Source organism: Pristis pectinata, chromosome 31 (genome assembly GCF_009764475.1).
Source record: "Pristis pectinata isolate sPriPec2 chromosome 31, sPriPec2.1.pri, whole genome shotgun sequence".
Lineage (NCBI taxonomy): Eukaryota > Metazoa > Chordata > Chondrichthyes > Rhinopristiformes > Pristidae > Pristis > Pristis pectinata.
In genome coordinates this window covers 7,615,973-7,635,949 of record NC_067435.1, presented here as the reverse complement: position 1 = coordinate 7,635,949, position 19,977 = coordinate 7,615,973, and the positions used below count along the sequence as shown (strand labels likewise).

General features: G+C 45.4%; 1 protein-coding gene across 4 annotated transcripts in view; it reads left to right on the top strand.

Annotated features, from left to right (window-relative positions):
* The window catches only part of LOC127584828 (microtubule-associated serine/threonine-protein kinase 1-like), a 178,621-nt gene that overhangs the window by 122,326 nt on the left and 36,318 nt on the right, over positions 1-19,977 (top strand). For all 4 annotated transcript variants that reach the window (XR_007958439.1, XM_052041790.1, XM_052041791.1 and 1 more), the window contains 2 exons: positions 8,568-8,733; positions 11,885-11,986. Coding sequence is in view for 3 of the 4 variants with exons in the window: in XM_052041790.1 (XP_051897750.1) it covers positions 8,568-8,733; positions 11,885-11,986 (268 nt within the window). In the remaining variant the exon portion in view is untranslated. The remainder of the gene's footprint in view (positions 1-8,567; positions 8,734-11,884; positions 11,987-19,977) is intronic.

Sequence of the window (19,977 nt, the reverse complement as noted above, 5' to 3'; positions counted from 1 at the left end):
CCCTTTGGCCCACAATCTCTGTACTGACCATAAAAATTAAATTAAAGAACTTTGCAAAAAGTCTGCTAACTCATTGTGGTATTGCCCTGTTCTTTGCATTGCTTCCTTACTTGTATATGCTGTGGGTTACATAATTAATCGAACCTTACTGTTCCACATCTCGCTGCAGTTCTATTCACACATTGGCAGTAGCTCAGTAACCACGCCCTTGTGGCTGTGTCAGGAGGTTGTGGGTTCAAATCCCAGAGATTAAAACATCAATTCCAGGCTGATGCTCCAGAGCAGCGTTGAGGGAACGTTACACTGCTAAAGCTTGACAGTCTTCTAGATCACTGCACCCTCCCAATCCTGCCCACCCCAATAAGACAGAAATGAGGGAGAGGTTGGGCAGGCTTGGACTTTATTCCTTGGAATGTGAGAGACTAAGGGGTGACTTTATAGAGGTGTATAAAATCATGAGAGGCATAGAAAGGTGAAGGGTTAGCCTTCTTCCCAGAGAAAGGGAACTAAGAACTTGAGGTTTAAGGTGAGAAGGGAAAGATTTAAAAGGGAGTTGAGGGGTGACTTCTTCATGCAGAGGGTGGTGGGTACATGGAACGACTGCCAAGGAAAGTCGTTGAGGCAGGTACAATAATGACATTTAAAAGACATTTGATAAATACATGGTTAGGAAAGGTTGTAGCAGGATATGGGCCAAATGGGACTAGCTAAAGTGAGCACCTTGGTCGGCATGGACGAGTTGGGCCGAAGGGCCTGTTTCTGTGCTGCATAATTCTATGAGGTGGGAGTTCACCTCTTAGAGGGTTGTGAATCCTTGGAATTCTTCATCCCAGAGAGCCACAGAGGCTGAATTGTTGAGTATGTTCCAGGCTGTGAAGGAATTTTGGTCTATGGGGAGTCCAGAGTTTCAGGGAACAAATAAGATAAGATATCTTTATTAGTCACATGAACATTGAAACACACAGTGAAATGCATCTTTTTGCATAGAGTGTTCTGGGGGCAGCCCGCAAGTGTTGCCACGCTTCCGGCACCAACATAGCATGCCCACAACTTCCTAACCTGTACGTCTTTGGAATGTGGGAGGAAACCGGAGCACCCGGAGGAAACCCACGCAGACACGGGGAGAACATACCAACTCCTTACAGACAGTGGTAGGAATTGAACCCGTGTTGCTGGTGCTGTAAAGCGTTACACTAACCGCTACACTACCGTATAGTGCAATGGTGCTGAGGCCAAGATCACTTCAGCTCTGACCTTAATGGTGAAGCAGGCTCAAGGGGCCAAATAGCCTTCTCCTGCTATTGTATTTCATGTCCCAATGTTCTGCACCCTCCTAAGGTGAGAGGAGAGAGATTTAATAGGAACCTGAGGAGCAACTTTTTCACCCAGAGGGTGGTCCGTGTAAGGAATGAACTGCCAGAGGAAGTGGTTGAGGCAGGTACTTTAACAACATCTAACAGGCACTTGGACAGGTACATAGAACACAGAACACTACAGCACAGTACAGGCCCTTCGGCCCACAATGTTGTGCCGACATTTTGTCCTGCTCCTAAGATCTATCTAACCCTTCCCTCCCACATAGCTCCCCATTTCTCTATCATGTGCCAATCTAAGAATCTCTTAAATGTCCCTAATGTATCTGCCCCCACAACCTCTGCCGGCAGTGCGTTCCACACACCCACCACTCTCTGTGTAAAAAAACTTACCCCTGACATCCCCCTTATACCTTCCTCCAGTCACCTTAAAATTATGTCCCCTCGTGTTAGCCATTGTTGCCCTGGGAAAAAGTCTCTGACTGTCCACTCAATCTATGCCTCTTATGGTACATGGATAGGAAAGGTTTAGAGGGATATGGGCCATCAATGGGACTTGATGGGAATCCTGGTTGCCACGGACTAGTTGGTCCGAAGGGCCCGTTTCTGAGCTGTTTGACTCTGACTCCTGATTTTAATTGTTCCACCTTCAGCCCTCAGCTGTTTAAGCATTGGCTTTGGAAACCCCTCCATAAACCCCGCCTCCTCCCTACCTCTCCCCACCTTCTCCTCTTGCTTGGTCATTTGTCCTCGTGTCTCTGCCATTGATCCAAGTGATCTTGGCCTCAGCACCATTTCACTATTTGTTCCGCTGAACTCCAGACTCCCGATAGTCCAAAAATCCATCACAGCCCAGAACATATTCAACAATTCAAGTCACTGCAGCATTTTGCAGGTTTTTCCTCTTCAGTGTAATGTTAATTCAAGGCTCAACTGTCCTCTCATGTTGGCACTGTAGCAAGGAAGTTCTCACCAGTGTCCTGCTCCAGCATTGCTGAAATACTACAGCCAAGAAATTAGATCATGCAATGTTATTTATTTCAATGCCACTTGACCGAAAGCATATTTACTGTGGAATGAAACACAATATTGTCCAATTTTGCTTCATGCTGGAGTTTTGCTGAGCTCTCTCTGGTGTGAGCCTCGCTTGTTGGTAGAAGCAATTTGTGCTGTTCCTCGCGTGTGCATTGCGAAAGACTTTCAACAAGATTGTCCTTGGAGTGACCATCGCTGTCCACCCTTGGAACAACCAGATCTTTGTAATGGATCAGGGGCCGCTGAAGTCTTCCATACCTAGCTTTTATCCTCTGAGCTACCTTCCCCTCCCCCAGTACCCACTGACCTCCCTCTACTGTTTTCTGATTGGTCCAGATCCCAATGGCACTGACTACCAGTTTCCATTCTCTGACCTCCAACTGGCTTAGGTCCTGACCGTACCATGATTATCTCCCCACACTGATCCTCCAATCAGCTTCTGTGACCAAAGCCACCCACCCACTGCTCTCCCCCACTGCCCACTGATTGGCCCAGGTTCTGACCACACCCACTCTTGCCCCAGACTCAGTGATTCTGCCCACTGTCCCGATTTCCACGTGCCTATCCAGATTAACTCCACCTGCTGACCTTAACATTGCCCCAAGCCCGGACTGCAATCCTGATCTTCAACCCCCCTCCCCCCCACCGATCTTTTACCCAATCACCAACGTGAAGCCAGGCCCTAGGCTGCCGTCAGCTTGTGATGACCTTCACCTGACGTCAGTACGTTTTCACTCCCAGGAAAAGTTACTGAAGTTTGCAACCAGGGGTTCTGTGACTGCTTTTGATCGTCAACGCACCCTCTGTGGAAGCAGAGTCTTTGAGTATTCTTGAGGCAGAGTTAGATAGTTATTTGGTCAGCAATGGAGTGAAAGGTTACCACGGGTAGAGAGTCATGGAGCAATACAGCATGGATAAAGGCCCTTCAGCCCAACCAGTCCATGCCGAACACGGTTCCCACCCAACTAGTCCCACTTTCCTGTGTTTGGCCCATATCCCTCCAAGCCCCACCCCTCTATATACCTATTCAGGTGCTTCTTAAATGACACTATTGTACCTGCCTCAACCACTTCCTCTGGCAGCTTGTTCCATACACCCACCACCCTCTGCATGAAAAAGTTTCCCCTCCTGTCCCTTTTAAATCTTTCCCCTCTCACCCTAAACCTATTCCCCCTAGTTTTGGATTCCCCTATCCTGGGGAAAAGACTGTTCCCATCCACCTTATCTCTGCCTCTCATAATTTTAAACAGGTCTGTAAGGTCGCCCCTCATTCTCCTACGTTCCAAGGAATAAAGACCTAGCCTGACCAACCCTATAACTCAAGTCCTCTAGTCTGGCAACATCTTCATAAATCTTCTCTGCAAAGACAGCGTAGACAGTAGAGGGGACAATCAGATTAGCCATGGTCTTATTAAATGGCAGAGCAGGCTCAAGGTTCCAAGTTGGTGTGTTCCGACGTTGGTACAATTGACTGTACCGTACCTAGTGGACCACACTGGAATTTGGACATCTGCACAACTTATCACATTGCTGTTTGTGGGATCTTGCTGTGCTCAAGTTTATTGCCACATTTCCCACATTGAATACGACTGCACCTGAAAAGAACATTGGCCCTGGACCAAGTTTGGACATCCACTGATGTGGAAGATGCTGTATTAATGCAAGCTCCAGAGTTTCAAACCGCCTTAAATCTCTCAGCCTTGTCTTTGTCCTGCAAGCATTTTACTTACAATCTCAAGGCGATCTAAATGCCTGTTCCTAGCCAATGTCTTAACCCAGTGCTGTGAAGCCCTGTGGCGTCCCAACACGGTGCTGGAGATGTCTGAATGAATACCTAGTGTTGATTCTGCTGTTTACGTTGGAAAATGGGAGCTGTGTGACAGTGAAGTGGTTATTTATTATTGAGGTGTTAAGTTTAGAAAATGAAGTAATGGAAAGTAGCAGCACAGTGCGGTGAGGTAACTAATTGGACTGCAGCTCTGCCAGTGGATTACCGACACATTTGCACATCTTTCATAGTCTCAGTGTTGAATTTTGGAGTTTCTGTCTGGTACAGTAATTACTGGAGTAGTCAAGTTCCTAAACAATATACTGTTGTTCCATCAGCCTTATTATTTTTTGTGCCAGTACACTAGTTTTTACTGTTTTTCTATGATTTACTTTATGGGATGGGAGTGTCACTGGCAAGGCTGATATTTACTGCCTCTCCCCAAATGCCCTTGAGAACCATTTGCAGTCCCTCTGGTGAAGGTGCTCCCACGATGCCGTCGGATAGGGACTCCCAGGTTTTAGACCCAGTGACGATGGAGTACGGGCAATGTACTTCCAAGTCAGGTTGGTGTGCCACTTGGAGGGGAAGCTGTTGGTGGTGGTATTCCTATATACATGCTGAGCTCGTTTCTCTTGCTGATCAAGGTTGTGGCTTTGGGAGTACCTTCAGGCTGTTTTGTAGATGGATTGCGTTGTGAACACTTTGTGGGGGGATTGAATATTCCAGTGGTGGATGGGGTACCAACCAAGGAGGTTGCTTTGTCCTGGATGGTGCCGAGCTTCTTCAGGGTTGTTGGAGTGTTCTCACCCAGGCAAGGGAAGAATATTGCTCCTGACTTGTAAGTTGTGCATGGTGGAAAGACTCCGGAGAGTTGGAATTTTCTTTGGAACAGAGGAGAGATTTAGTTGATGTATATAAAAATATGAGAGGTCTGGACAAGGTAAAGAAAGGTCTTCATCCCTTAGCGGAGGGGTGAGTAATGAGGAAGAATAGATCTAAGTTAATCAGTAGAAAGATTAGAAGAGAGTTTTATTCACTCAGCAAGTGGTACATGTCTGGAACTCACTGCCTAAGATGGTGATGGAGGCAGAAACACTCAGCACATGGGGCATGAGCACTGAGTTGTGACCTGCAGAGTTACATACCAAGGGCTGGGTGGGCCCCACCGAGTCCATGCCAACCATCAAGCACTCATTACACTAATCCTGCACTAATCCCGTTTTATTCTCCCCACATTTCCAACAACTTCCCCTACAACCTGCACATGTGGGAGAAAACCGGAGCACCTGGAGGAAACCCAAGCAGACACAAGGAGAACGTACAAACTCCTTACACACAGCGGCCGGAATTGAACCCGGGTCGCTGGCGCTGTCATAGCGTTACGCTAACCGCTACATTACCATGCCTGCCCTAGAGGGCAAGTCTATTCTATTACCTGTCCGCAGGTGATAGAAGCTACAGAAATGCAAGCTCATTAGGCAGTCATAGAGTCATACAGAACAGAAACAGGCCCTTCGGCCCAACTGGTCCATGCTGACCAAGATTGCCATCTAAGCTAGTCCTATTTGCCCATGTTTGGCCCATATCCCTCTGAACCTTTCCTATCCATGTACCTGTCCAAGTACCTGTTAAATGTTGTTAATGTACCTGCCTCTGCCACTTCCTCTGGCAGCTTATTCCATATACTGACCACCTTCTGGGTGAAAACTTTTCCCCTCAGGTTCCTATTTAAATCTCTCCCCTCTCACCTTAAACCTATGCCCTCTAGTTCTTGATTCCCCAACTCTGGGGGAGAAAGACCACGCGCATTCACCCTGTCTATGCCTCTCAGAAAATGAGTCTTCATAAGAACATAAAAAATAGCTCAGATCCAGTCTCCCAATCACTACGATGATGGCTCAGCTCTACCTGCTTGTATTAACCCCATATTCTTTGATTCCTTTATATTCCATAAATTCCAATTTCTGAACGGACAGCGATTAAGTCTCTGCAACCCTCTTGGACAGAGAAATCTAAAGATATTCTACCCTCGGCTGAAGACATTTCTTCTCACCTCGGTCCTGAATGGCTGACCTTTGTTTTTGACAACATGGCTCCTTTGACAGCCCAAGCCGGGAGAACATCATCCCTGCACGTACTCCGCCAAGCCATGCAGGAATTTTTCAGATTTCAATGAGATCATCTCTTGTTCTTCTAGAGCGTAAAGAATTATAGACCCCATCTGTTTAGTACAATTCCCCCACCACCTCCCTATCCCAGGAATCAATCTGGTAAAACTTCACAGCACTCCCTCTTTCTCTACTCAATCGTTCCATAGGCAAGGACACCAGATCTGTACACAATACTCAGCAGGGCCCTATAGAGAACATAGAACACTACAGCACAGTACAGGCCCTTCGGTCCACAATGTTGTGCCGACATTTTATCCTGCTCTAAGATCTATCTAACCCTTCCGTCCCACATAGACCCCTATTTTTTCTATCATTCATGTCTATCTAAGAGTCTCTTAAATGTCCCTAATTTATCTGCCCCACAACCTCTGCCGGCAGTGTGTTCCACGCACCCACCACTCTCTGTGTAAAAAAAAACTTACCCCTGACATCCCCTTTATACCTTTCTCCAATCACCTTAAAATTATGTCCCCTTGTGTTAGCCATTGTCGCACTGGGAAAAAGTCTCTGAATGTCCACTCGATCTATGCCTCATCATCTTGTACACCTCTATCAAGTCCCTTCTCATCCTCCTCCTCTCCAAAGAGAAAAGCCCTAGCTCACTCAACCTATCCTCATAAGACATGCTCTCCAATCCAGGCAACATCCTGGTAAATCTCCTCTGCACCCTCTCTAAAGCTTTCACATCCTTTCTATAATGAGGCAACCAGAACTGAATACAACACTCCAAGTGTGATCTGACCAGAGTTCTATAGAGCTGCAACATCACCTTGCGGCTCTCAAACTCAATGCCCCAACTAATGAAGGCCAACAGTCCATACACCTCAACAACCCTATCGACCTGCGCGGCAACCTCGAGGGATCTGTGGACGTGAACCCCAACATCCCTCTGTTCCTCCACACTGCTAAGAACATAGAACAGTACAGCACAGGAACAGGCCCTTTGGCCCACAATGTCTGTGCTGACCATGAAGCCAATTTAAACTAATCTCATCTGTCTGCATAGTCTATGTCCCTCCATTCCCTGCCGGTTTATGTGCCTGTCTAAATGTTGCTATGGTGTCTGTTTTCACCTCCTCCCCTGGCAGCCCATTCCGGGCACCTACCACTCTCTGTGTTTAAAAAACAAACTTGCCTAGCAAAACTCCTTTAAACTTTCCCCCTCTCACCTTAAAGCTGTACCCTCTTTGGCATTTCAACCCTGGGAAAAAGTGACTATCTACCCTATCCATGACTCTCATAATTTTATGAGAGTCTCCCCTCAGCCTTTGATGCTCCAGAGAAAACAATCCAAGTTTGTCCAACCTCTCCTTATAGCTAATACTCTCTGATCCAGGCAGCGTTCTTGTGAACCTCTTCTGCACCCTCTCCAAAGCCTCTACATCCTTCCTGTAATGTGGTGACCAGAACTGCACGCAGTGCTACAAGTGTGGCCGACCAAAGTTCCTACAGCTTTGACATGACTTCCCAACTTTTCTATTCAATGCCCCAGCCGAAAAAGGCAAGTATACTGTATGCCTTCTTGACCACCCTATCCACTTGTGTAGCTACATTCAGGGAGCTATGGATGTGCACCCCAAGGTCCCTCTGTACATCAGTGCTCCTCTTGCATTTGACCTCCCAAAGTGCAGTACCTTACATTTGTTCAGATTGGACTCCATCTACCATTTGTCCACCCATGTTTCCAACTGATTCTATATCTTGCTGTACCCTTTGACAACCACCCTCACAATCCACAACTCTGCCAATTTTTGTGTCGTCTGCAAACTTACTAATCCCTACATTTTCATCCAAGTCAGTTTATCATAAACCATAGAGGTCCCAGCACTGATCCTTGCGGAACACCACTGGTCACTGACCTCCAGTCAGAGTAACAACCCTCCACCACTACCCTCTGTCTTCTATGGCCAAGCTAATTTTTAATTTTGAATTATAATTGCAGTAGGACGTCTTTCCTCTTGTACTCAATACCTCTTGCAATAAAGACGAACATGCCATTTGCCTTTAGTTGTGTTGTTTGACTGGTTACATTTAGACAGCACTTTTACGTAGGGAATGTATCCCAAACTGATTCACGGGGTGCAGGTTACAGCAAGGAAAGCAGGAGTGGACAAATCCTGGACTATTGAATTAAGGATAGTCTTAAAGGATGAGAGCGAGGTGAAGCAGGACATGGATCTAGGGAATGAATTCCATAATGTGGGACCCAAGGATGGGGTGGACAAAGAACATAGTGCAATTACCTCAGGACTTACTAACATCATCTGTCCATTGCAGGTGTGTGGAACTCCCGAGTACATTGCCCCTGAGGTCATCCTTCGGCAAGGCTATGGGAAGCCAGTCGACTGGTGGGCGATGGGTATTATCCTGTACGAATTCCTGGTGGGGTGTGTGCCCTTCTTTGGTGACACCCCTGAGGAACTGTTTGGCCAAGTCATCAGTGGTGAGTTTGCAACCCAAAGTTGCTTATTGTTTGATCCTGAACAACAGTGAGAGCTCTAAAGCAAGTTGTTCATAGACAATGTGACCAAGGAGCACCGACAAACTGGATTGTCATCATAGCAACTCAATTCTAATTATGTTCATCTGATGATTTTTAAAGTGGGTTTGGATGGTTTTCTTTTTGTATTGATGCCTCATTAATTCACAAATCCCAATACAAAAAACAAACATTTGTGTATCCATAGTGCTTAGCATGTGTATAAGTTAGAGGGAACGTACTCCTGAATTTTAGAATTGCCTTCTGTGGCTCATGAAAGCGGGGGGAAGAAAAGCATTTGTCCTATGTTGAAGAAACAAAATGCATGACTCTTGATACAAATATCCAGTTGTTCTAAGATAAGTCAACAGGCCATTCCAGTAAAAGGATCCTCTGGTTATTAGGTAAGTAGAGCCTTCTCGCAGTTAATCTCTGCCTGTTCCAGTTTATTAGATGACGTCCCTTCTGGTTATTGGGCTGTGATGTTTATTAGATAACCAGACACTGCAATTAATTAGATCCAGTCTAGGATGAGGGTATTAGTTACTTGATGACTAGACCCTGATGAAGTCCTGCTGGTTAATAAGTCCTGCTGACAATTAGGCCTAGCTTTTGAATGATTAGAATTTAACTCAGCAGATAAGACCGCATGTGGGTCTTGTTCTATCTTAAGCCCTGGGTTTGCTAATTTGGCAATCAAATGAGCAGAGGGAATCTCCCTATTGGTCTGACCAGCATCCTGATGAAGTGCCATTGATGTGGTCATTGGGAAGCTGGACTACCCAATATGTCTGGTTAAGGTGCAGAGGGAGTTGGGCAAAATGTGTTGGAGACCTTCCGTTTCTCCTCCAAGTAGGTCCCCATGATACAATAAATGCCAAAGTTACCACCAGTGATCCTGTACACCCTCGGTGTGTGTGGGTTTGCCGCCTTCTCCGGTGCAACCACGTTGAAGTCATGGAGACACACAGAGATACAGCACGAAACAGGCCAAGCAACCCTGTGCTGACCATCATCGGCCTATTTACACCAATTCTACATTAATCTGTTTGTTATTGTTCTCAATTTCTCATCAATTTGCTCCCAGTTTCTACCACTCATCTACACACTAGGGGCAACTTACAGTGGCCAACTAACCTACCAACCTGCACATCTTTGGGATGTCTTTGGAAACCATTTTAACTATGGTGACTTTCAGATATTTGCAAGCTAGTCCTACTGTAAAACACAGTGAAAACCTGTATATTCGTATGAAGTCTAAATTAGTTATAATGATGCATTAAGCCATAAAAACTGCTTAGAAAACGATCTGGCCCTTCAAAAATAGTTTTTATGTGTGTCTAATTTAATTTCTTTTCCTGAAAATGTCCAATTAAATACATGTAGGTTTATTTCTGATATTTCAGCTACCTTAGTTCTAATCTTTGTTTAGCACTTTGTGTAACGTATCCAAAATGACTTCCTTGCTTCCTGTCCATGACGTTGTTTTAATGCGATTGGTTGTTCAGCCAGCTGCATGATGTCACTGCTGCTGGATGCCAGAGATGTCCAAGAGTTGGTGCCTGAAAGCAATAAACAAGGAGATCACCAGATCTTCAGAGTATTTTTGTCACCAACTGCAAATTCTGGGCCAAAGCTTCAAGTTGCCCATTATTCATTTGAACTATAGAATTCTTTTATTGATATATTTTTATTTATAATATTTTATTGTTCTTACTACAGAAATCTAGAATACAGTTCAGAAGGAGGCCATTCAGCCTGTCATTTCTGTGCTGGCTCCTTGAAGAGTCATTGCGTCCGTCTCTTCCCCCCCCACCCCCACACAATTTTATCCTACGGCTCTGCAAATTATTCTCGTGTTAAGTGCCTATCCAATTCCATTTTGAAGGTCCTGATTGACTTTATTTCCAGCAGCCCTACAGACAGTGAGTTTCAGATCATAACCTCTCACTCAGTTTTTTTTTCTTCCATCCCCCTAAGTATCTTTTGCCCAAAATTTTAACCCTGTACCTCCTGGTCCCTGTTGGGAACAGCTTTCCTCTACTTATGTGGGAAAAGTTAGTGAGGCATCAGGTTTTAAATAAGCACAGGGGGAGATGGGATGTGGGAGAGGGCAATGAGAGAACAACAGAAAGGACTGTGTTGGGGTAGGATACCCTGCCTGTTGTTCCAAATGAAGCTGCAGAACTAGACAATGAAATCATTGGCTCTCTGCCCGTGCCTTGCCTGTAGTTGGAAGCCAATGTAGGCTCCATTCCTTGTGAGCCTGTTGAAGGCCTGTCTGAATTTGATGCGCTGGACCCTTGGCTAACTCCCCACAGCTCGTCGATCATCGATGTGGGGCTAAGGCACACGATCTGCACCCATGTGCACTGGTGTCAAGCAACTTGGTCCTCCCGCATGGTTGACAGGACAGCCCTCGGGGAGGTGTTACACCTGCTCCATTTCCTTGGCATGGGCAGTGCATCACACCCACCCCAAACAAGAACATGAGTGAAATTGTACCAAGGGTTTCAATGTAAATCACCTGGGAGGAAGGGTACATTTAAAATACATCAAATAAATTAACCTTGCACCTCGTTTATCCTCTTTTAAAATACATCAGCATCCTCTCCACCATGAGACCACAACTCAGCATAGTATCCCTTCCCCGTTTGATCCCTCCACCCACCAATCACCCCCTCCCATCCTAGAAGCATCGAGTCCTGATGGAGGGTTTTGACCCGAAACGTCGACAGTTCCCTTTCCCCCCCACAGATGCTGCTTGACCTGCTGAGTTCTTCCAGCAGATTGTACGTTGCTCTAGAATGGAGCTCCTTTGGAATTCCCCCACCTAGACCAGGTCGGAGACCCGTTCCAGATATAACCACCCGTCAACAGCTTGGAAGATCAAGGCCCAGTAAAGTTAGTAGTTGTGTAAACCAGAGCAACTTGGATAGGGCAGCTATTGAATGGGATATCAAGCACATGCATGTTGTTTGAACAGGAAACTGTATGTGAGATTTGGCCAAAAGAGTCAACGAAGGTTTAATGGGAAATTGTAATAAAAGGCAAATTAGCGACAGAGTCCATCCGATTGCAGCTCCTTTTGTTGAAAGCCGTGTTCTGTTTCCAGATGACATCATGTGGCCTGATGGAGATGAGGCTCTCCCTGCTGATGCCCAACACCTTATCTCCAGTCTCCTGCAGCCAAACCCATTGGACCGGCTGGGAACAGGTAGGCAACTCCACCGTCGGTGGGATCATCACATTCGAGATGTTCAGGTGGACCTTCCCCTTCTCCCATTCATCTTCTGCTCTAACATCTGTTATCCTTAGAATTTGAGGTTGGAAACAGAGAAGCATAGAAGGAGTTGACTATTCAACCCTTCGAGCCTGCTCCACCATTCAATATGATCATGGCTGATCCTCAATATCAATACGTTTTGAAATTTTAGCGCTTGTAATACTTTTTAAAAAGACGGAGTAATGTTCAACTTATTGCAAACTGGGACACATCCTGTGATTTCTCAGTGTAAGTAACACTGACAATTGAAAGCATTTACAAACGCTCTTATCCTATAGCAACAAGCAACCTGCTGGAAGAACTCAGCAGGTCAAGCAGCGTCTGTGGGAGGAAAGGAATTGTCCACGTTTTGACCCGAAATGTTGACAATCACTTTCCTCCTGCTGAGTTCTTCCAGCAGATTGTTTGTTGCTCCAGATTCCAGCATCTGCAGTCTCCCGTGTCTCCCCTTTATCCTATATTGGAGGCAAGTCTCGCAGGCAGGACACAAACCCAAACCTGTTCTGTATCTCCCCATCTCCCTTTCTGCTCAAAAGTCCTTGAACATGCTGCTTCCCAATTCCATGCCAAGAATTCCAGGAACTCCCACATTTGAATACCACCAATCAGATTTCCACCTTTGCCATAGGGAGAAAGAAGCTCCAATCAGTCTCTCCACCTCCGCCTTGAGCAATCTTTGATGGGGTTGCCCACACCATCCTCTGCCAACACCTCCATGAGCCCACATTCCTCTTGTTCTATCAAGAGAGAAATCCGGCTTCTCTTGCTGCTCCTGGACCATTATCAGTGGTGCTTCCCCACCAAAGATTTATTCCCAGATCCTTCTTATCCAAGCCTTCCCTGTGACCACACCATCTGAAGATGGTCAGTATACACAGGCTGTATAACTCACCACCAGCTCCCATGGCCCTCTGTTACACTGCTTGTCCTGGATGAGCAGAAGTCACCTCCAAATAAATGCTGACAAGCCTGACAAGATAGCTCTTTGCCCCAGTACCTCACAAACCCTATGCCTCTCAGCAATGATGTTCTGAGTCAAAACCTATCTTGTAATATTTGACTCCAAGCTGAGCTTCACACATCGGTTAAGTCCACCTGTTCCTTTGTAACATCACCCAGCTCTGCCTCGCCTCAAATCACCTGTTGAAACAGGCAACCACGTCTTTGCTAATTGAGTGTTGTAACGTGCTTCCGTGCGTGGTTCCATCCTCTATAAACCTGAGGCCATTCAAAACTCTTGTTGCTTGTGTCCTGACTAGAACCGCCATCAGCCCTGTGCCTACTGACACGTACTGGCTTCCAGCCAAACAATGGCTCAATTTTGAAATTCACAACCTTGTTCACAAGACCCTCCACACTCCCAGTAATCTCCCCTGTCTTGATTATCTGTGTTCCTCCTGATCACCTCTGATTTTAATCACACCACTATTGGTAGTCATGCCTTCAACTTCCAAGAACTTAGTGTCTGGAATCCTTTCTCAAAATTGCTCTCTCTCTTTTGAGTTTAAATGCTCCTTAAGCTATCTCGGTGGCTCTTTTGTGGCTCTGTCAGGTTTTGTGAGACAATGCTTCTGTGAATCACCAAAGACATTGTGCTATGCTAAAGCTTCTCTATAAATACAAATATTTGTGCTATCCATTTAGATACAATTAGCAATGTGTTGAAATGGTGGTAAAATGTAATTCTATTTGTTCTATTTATGTACTGAGGGATACAAACATTCCCTGTGCAGGTCACAAATAGCCAGATGCAGAGTAAAGCACCAACCTAACATTGTCTTCCTGGGCTCATTGATTTGTGTCAACATATGCTTCTTTGAATCATCTTTGGGATGGTTTTCCATGTTAAAAGGGCAATATAAATGCAAGTTTTTGTTGTTTTACTGTAATTACGACTCTGACCTAGTGTCACGTCTAATGTCAGTCAATGTTATGACCTCCCTGAGTCAGGATATCTGTTCCTGTTATATGAAATGTAGCTCTATGAAATTTCAGGAATTGAGGGAATGGGGCTAGCTGGATTGCTCTTGCACAGAACAAGCATCGACTCAGTGAGCTGAGTGGCCTCTTTCCACAGTGTAACATGTCTGTGATTCAGGAATAAGGACATTTATTCCTGTTGTACACAGTGCCAGTCAATGAAACCCTTACCCATTTTAACACCAGAGTTTTAACACTTGAGTTCAGTGCTAATATATCAGATTCCCCCTATTCTGTGCAATTTTAAAGTATCCCATTTTAGCAGAATCACAAAGGATGCAGCCCGGTGGGACCCTATTCAGCTCATTGAGTCCATTCTGGCTCTGTGCATTCCCACTCCCATGCCCTCTCCCCACTCCCTGCAATTCTTTTTTCCTGTCAAGTCGTCATTCAGTTCCCTATTGAATCTACCACCACCACTCACCCTGACAGTGCATTCCAGATCCTAACTACTCACCTGTATTAAGTAGTTTCTCTTTGCCATTTGCAGTTCTTTTGCCAGTTTCCTTCTATCCTCCATGGTTCCTGCCAGCTTCACCAATGGAGCAGTTTCCTTCTATCTGTTCTGTTGTGGTTTTAATAAGATCCACTCATAATCTCCTCTGTTCCTAGGAGAATAAATCCACACTCTGCAGTCTATCCAGATAACTACACTACGTCCACATTATTCACCAGGGATAGGGGCACAGGCTTCCTGCAGATAGCAAAATAACTCTCAGATACCACCAAGGCTTGCAACGCAATGACATACAGCGGTCAACTTCTCCACGGAACTAACAACTTCTGTGTAAGTTTCAGCTTGTAAATTTCAGCCTGCACATTTCAGCTTCACCGCCAGTATTCCCAACTCCGGCTGCACACTTGGTCCGCATTCCTGACTCCAGTTGCACATCCAGCCCACAGTCCAGACCCCGGATCCGGCCTTAAATCTACCAACATTCCCAGCTGATGCTGAGCCCAACCCTGACACTGGCTCTGACCTTGTAAGTACACAGAGCCACGGATAATGAGAACGATGTAAAGTCCCTCCACCCTTTCCTGCAGCCCCTCCAAATCCACCACAGAATCCTTTAACTTTTCCCATTATGTACAATATCGATACAGATACCTTTCAATTTACTTGTTGTAAGCAGAATTAGAAACTACTTGTCCCACTCATTTCTAGAATAGAACCAAGGCCTCATTACTAAACATTCATTTCTAATCTATAAATCAGTTTGTTCCAAAGTTGCAGGGCATTTCCTCTGCACTTCATTCACCCTCCCATTCATTGCCCAGTTTTGGTTTCTTCAGGTTTCATTCCAGCCGTGGTTGGAATGAAATAACTAAGAACGGAAAAACACAAGCAAATAAGGGCAGGAGTAGGCCACTCAGCCCCTCAAGCCTGCCCGCCCATTCAGTACGGTCTTGGCTGATCTACGATGGCCTTAAATCCTCTTCTGTACCCGTTCCCCATAACCCTCAATTCCTTGATCTTTCAAATAAATACCTGTCTCCACCTTACGTAAATCCGGCCTCCCACCATCTTCGGGGACAGAGAGTTCCAGGGATTCCCCATCCTCTGAGACAAGAAATCTCTACGCACCCACGTTTTAAATGACCGGCCCCTATTTTGTAGTAACGTCCTCTTGTTTGTGACTCTCCCACTGGTGAAAACAGCCCAACATCTACTTCATCAACTCCCCTTAGGATCTTGTATGTTTGAATAAGGATGACCCTCGTGCTTCTCATCTCCAAGCAATACAGATCCAAACTCTCTAGTCTCTCCTGATAGCACAACCTTCTCATCCTACGATTTAGCTTGATGAATCTCCTTTGGAATGAGGTGGGAGTGACTGCCCGTGACATGAACGCAACGTTGGACTGACTGTGGCATCGACAAGCCCTGTTGAAGTGGGAATCAAGGAGGAAACTCCCCAGTTATCGGTGTAACACAAAAGGCGCTGGAGGAACTCAGCGGGTCAGGCAGCATCAACGGAGGGAAACGGACAGTCGAGGTTTCGGGTCAAGACCTTTCATCTGGACTGGAAAGAAGGGGGGAGATAGCCAGTATAAAAGGGTGGGGGGAAGGGGTGGAACAAGAGCTGGCAGGTGATAGGTGGATCCATGTGGGGGGGGGGGTGATAGGCAGATGAGGGCGGGAATGATGTCAGAAGCAGGGAGGTGATAGGTGGAAGTGACACCTGACGATGACGGAATCTGATAGGAGAGGACAGCGGAGCACGGAATAAAGGCAGGGAGGGGAACCAGTGGGAGGAGTGTGTGGGTGACGGGCAGGTGGAGAGGAGTGGGGGAGGGGGAGGGGAAAGACATAGGGTGAAGGGGGCTGGCGGGATCAGGAGAAAGGAAAAAAGAGGGAAAAGAAAAGGAAAAGGGACAGAGGGGGAGCGGTTACTGGAAGTTTGAGAATTCGGTGTTCGTGCAGCCAGGTTCGAGACTGCCCATGGAATGTGAGGTATTGTTCCTCTAAGTTGTTGGAGGCATTTCACCTGAAGGAACACGGCAGTTCAAGAAGGCATCTTCTCGTGGGCAGTTGAGGATGGGCACTAAATACTAGTCCCATTCCATAAATGAGTAAAAGAAAAGCCCCACCCATCCCAACATACAAAACCATTTCCATTAGCGGAAGATTTTTTCCCAGGATTTTCTGGTTTTATTTCAGATTTCTAGCATTTTGCGCTTCTAAAAATGGTCATTCTCTTCTGTTCGCTGATGTTTTATCCCAGACAGGTGGATCTATTGCTTCCAGTCACTCTGTTTACAGCTGTTTCCTCTTTCTGCACACTTCCATAAAACGCCTGCCTCAAACATGACACATTTGACAATTGCCAGCTTTGTAGTGCTGATCACATTAAATACGGTTCTTCCACTGCCAAATTTCAGGGGTGGACAGCACAATTTTCAAATCTAATCACTTTTGTTGCAGTATAGATTTTGTTAAGTGGGTCTATTCAGACTGAATTGCTGAGATTACCTTAAATAAGCTGAGGCAAAAAGAAGCTCAAATTGTTAATTATTATGTTAATGTCAATTGAGATGGAAGCATCATCCTGACTCGACCAGTTCAGTATTTTAATAGAAATAATGGACCATATATCTGGCAATGACTGTTTATCTCAGAGCTACAAGCTGGGAAACGTTTGATGGGAGCAGGACTATACTGTGCCCCTGAGGAGAAAAGCAGTGCTCTTAGAGTCATAGAGTCTTACAGCACAGAAACAGGCCCTTCAGCCCATCATGTGCATGCCAACCATTAAGTACCCATTCTTTACTAATGCCATTTACCAGCATTTGGTCTGTAGCCGACTATTCCCTGGTGATTCAAGTGCTCGTCTAGATACTTTTTAAATATTGTGAGAGTCTCTTCCTCCTCAGGCAGTGTGTTCCGATCTCCAACCACCGTCTGGTGAAAAATTCTTCCTTGTACCCTCTCAAACTCTTACTCCTTACCTTAAGCCTATGCTCTTTGGTTAAAGATACCTCTACTCTGAAGGAAAAGGTTTTCTACTGTCTACCCTATCTATGCCACTCCTAACTTTGTATACTGCTATCAGGTTCCTCCTTGGACCTCTCTGCTCAAGGAGAACAAACCCAACTTATCCAGTCCCTCCTCATAACTGAGACAGTCCATCTCCAGAGCAATCACATCTTTTGAAGTTGTCAGTTGTTTCTCTTCAATGAAGTGAATTGTGGACTCACTAAAGTGATAACAATTCTCGCGTGTGTGAAGGCTTGAAACAAAATTACTCCCCCACATTTATAAAAAGCACTAAAGTAGGCAAGTTTTTTCTTTATCCATTCATGGATGTGAGCATTACTGGAAATGCTGGCACTTATTTTCCATTCCTTGAACCGAGGGGGCTGGTAAAAGTCAATTACTGTCTAGGGTCACATTAAGGCTTTACCTGGTCTATGGGTGTCTCCAGACCAGGTAAGGATGGCAGATTTCCTTCCTTTTGTCTTGAACTACATGGTTATTTATGACAATCTGGTGGTTTTATGGTTCTTGTTATTGAGACAATTTTTGTTTACACTCCAGATTTATATAATTCCCTAAATTTAAATTGAACTCATGTGTCTGGATTAATGGTCCAGATTTCTGGCTTCTGGTGCTGTTACTTAGCCACTTTTCCACTGGGACTTACCATCCCCAATGTATGGTGCATGTTTACAAGATGGAAACTTGGAAATAAACGTCTTTCTCTTTGCACGAATATTGCAATTCAGATGCAGACATTGAAGGCTATTTTGATTTTGAAATTCAACTCATCTTTGAAATTCCCAACTTTAGGAACACAGATGCACAAACATTGATTATATCCAAGGTTGTGGTGGATAGATTTTCAGGAATCGGGAAGTAGTGGTGAATGATGAATGAATTATCCACGATGGTGAATGGCAGATCGGACTCGGAGTTCCATGGCAAACTTTTTCTCCCATTGCTTAAGTACATAGGTCCTCAGTTATCCAATCTTAAGGATCCCCTGCCCTTTCCCATAGCCATGTGATTGTGAGTGCAATCTGTTAACCAGCTAGATTATTATTACACATTGGTCAAACTGTTTTTCTTCCATATCAGTTTTTCTATATCACTAACAAGCAAAGTTTATAAATTTTTCTCCTGGTTTTGCTAGCAGGTTTTCCCAGAGATTAGTCTTCAATGTACAGGAACACCAGGGCAATCCCAAAGAGTTGGCAGCAGTGGTAAAACCCCAGTAAAACAGCAAGAGGAGCCAACTTAAGAAAGCCATCGGACGCCCTAGAAATAGGCTGTCTCAGGATGGTGAAGGGGCTGGGGGCGATGGGGAAGGGGCTGAGTGGCAAGCAAATAATTAAAGAAGCCACAAAGGAAAGGACTAAATCTCCTTGTCTTTCATTGTGCTGCATACAAGACTGCATATTTTAATTAAAAAACAGAAGGAGTACCTATTTGGAGAACACTGAGAAAGCATAGAGGAAATAGACTGATAAAGTTGTGAAGTTTATCCCTTGCTGTGCTTGAGATCTGAAAGGCTAATGAATGAACGGGAACTAACACGTTCTATTTTTAACATCCTTAATGGTCGCAGAGATGCTGTGGAGCTCACACCCCTCCTGTTGAAATAAACCCGGCACTGTACAAATGGAGGCAAGTGGCAGGAGTGAGCTACCCTCCAAGAGTTTGTGAATACCCTCTATTTAAACCATGATGGTTTATTTCTCGAAGGAAAGAAGTTGGACTTGCACAACCTCTGGACCCCTCGAGGCTCCTTACACTCAATTAAGTATCTCTGAGGTGAAATTACTGCTGTATTGTGGCAGCCAATTAGTGCACAGCAAGCTCCCACAAACAACAATGTGATGGTTGCCAAATGATAAACATTATCCAAGACACCAACCATGTATTAGTTTATTATTGTCACTTGTACCGAGGTACAGTGAAAAACTTGTCTAGCATACCGTTCGTACAGATCAATTCATTACACAGTGCATTGAGGTAATACAGAGTTCGTTGAGGTAGTGCAGGGTAAAAACAATAACAGAATACAGAGTAAAGTGTCACAGCTGCAGGGAAGTGCATTGCAGGCAGACAATAAGGTGCAAGGTCACAACAAGGTAGATTGTGAGGTCAAGAGTCCATCTCATCATATAGGGGAACCATTCTATAGTCTTATCACAGTGGAATAGAAGCTGTCCTTGAGCCTGGTGGTATGTGCCCTCAGGCTCCTGTATCTTCTGAGTGATGGGAGAGGAGAGAAGAGAGAATGACCCGGGTGGGTGGGGTCTTTGATTACGCTGGCTGCTTCACCAAGGCAGCGAGAGGTAAAGACAGAGTCCATGGAGGGGAGGCTGGTTTCCGTGACATGCTGGGCTGTGTTGAAAACTCTCTGCAGTTTCTTGCGGTCCCAGGCAGAGCAGTTGCCGTACCAAGCAGTGATGCATCCAGATAGGATGCTTTCTTG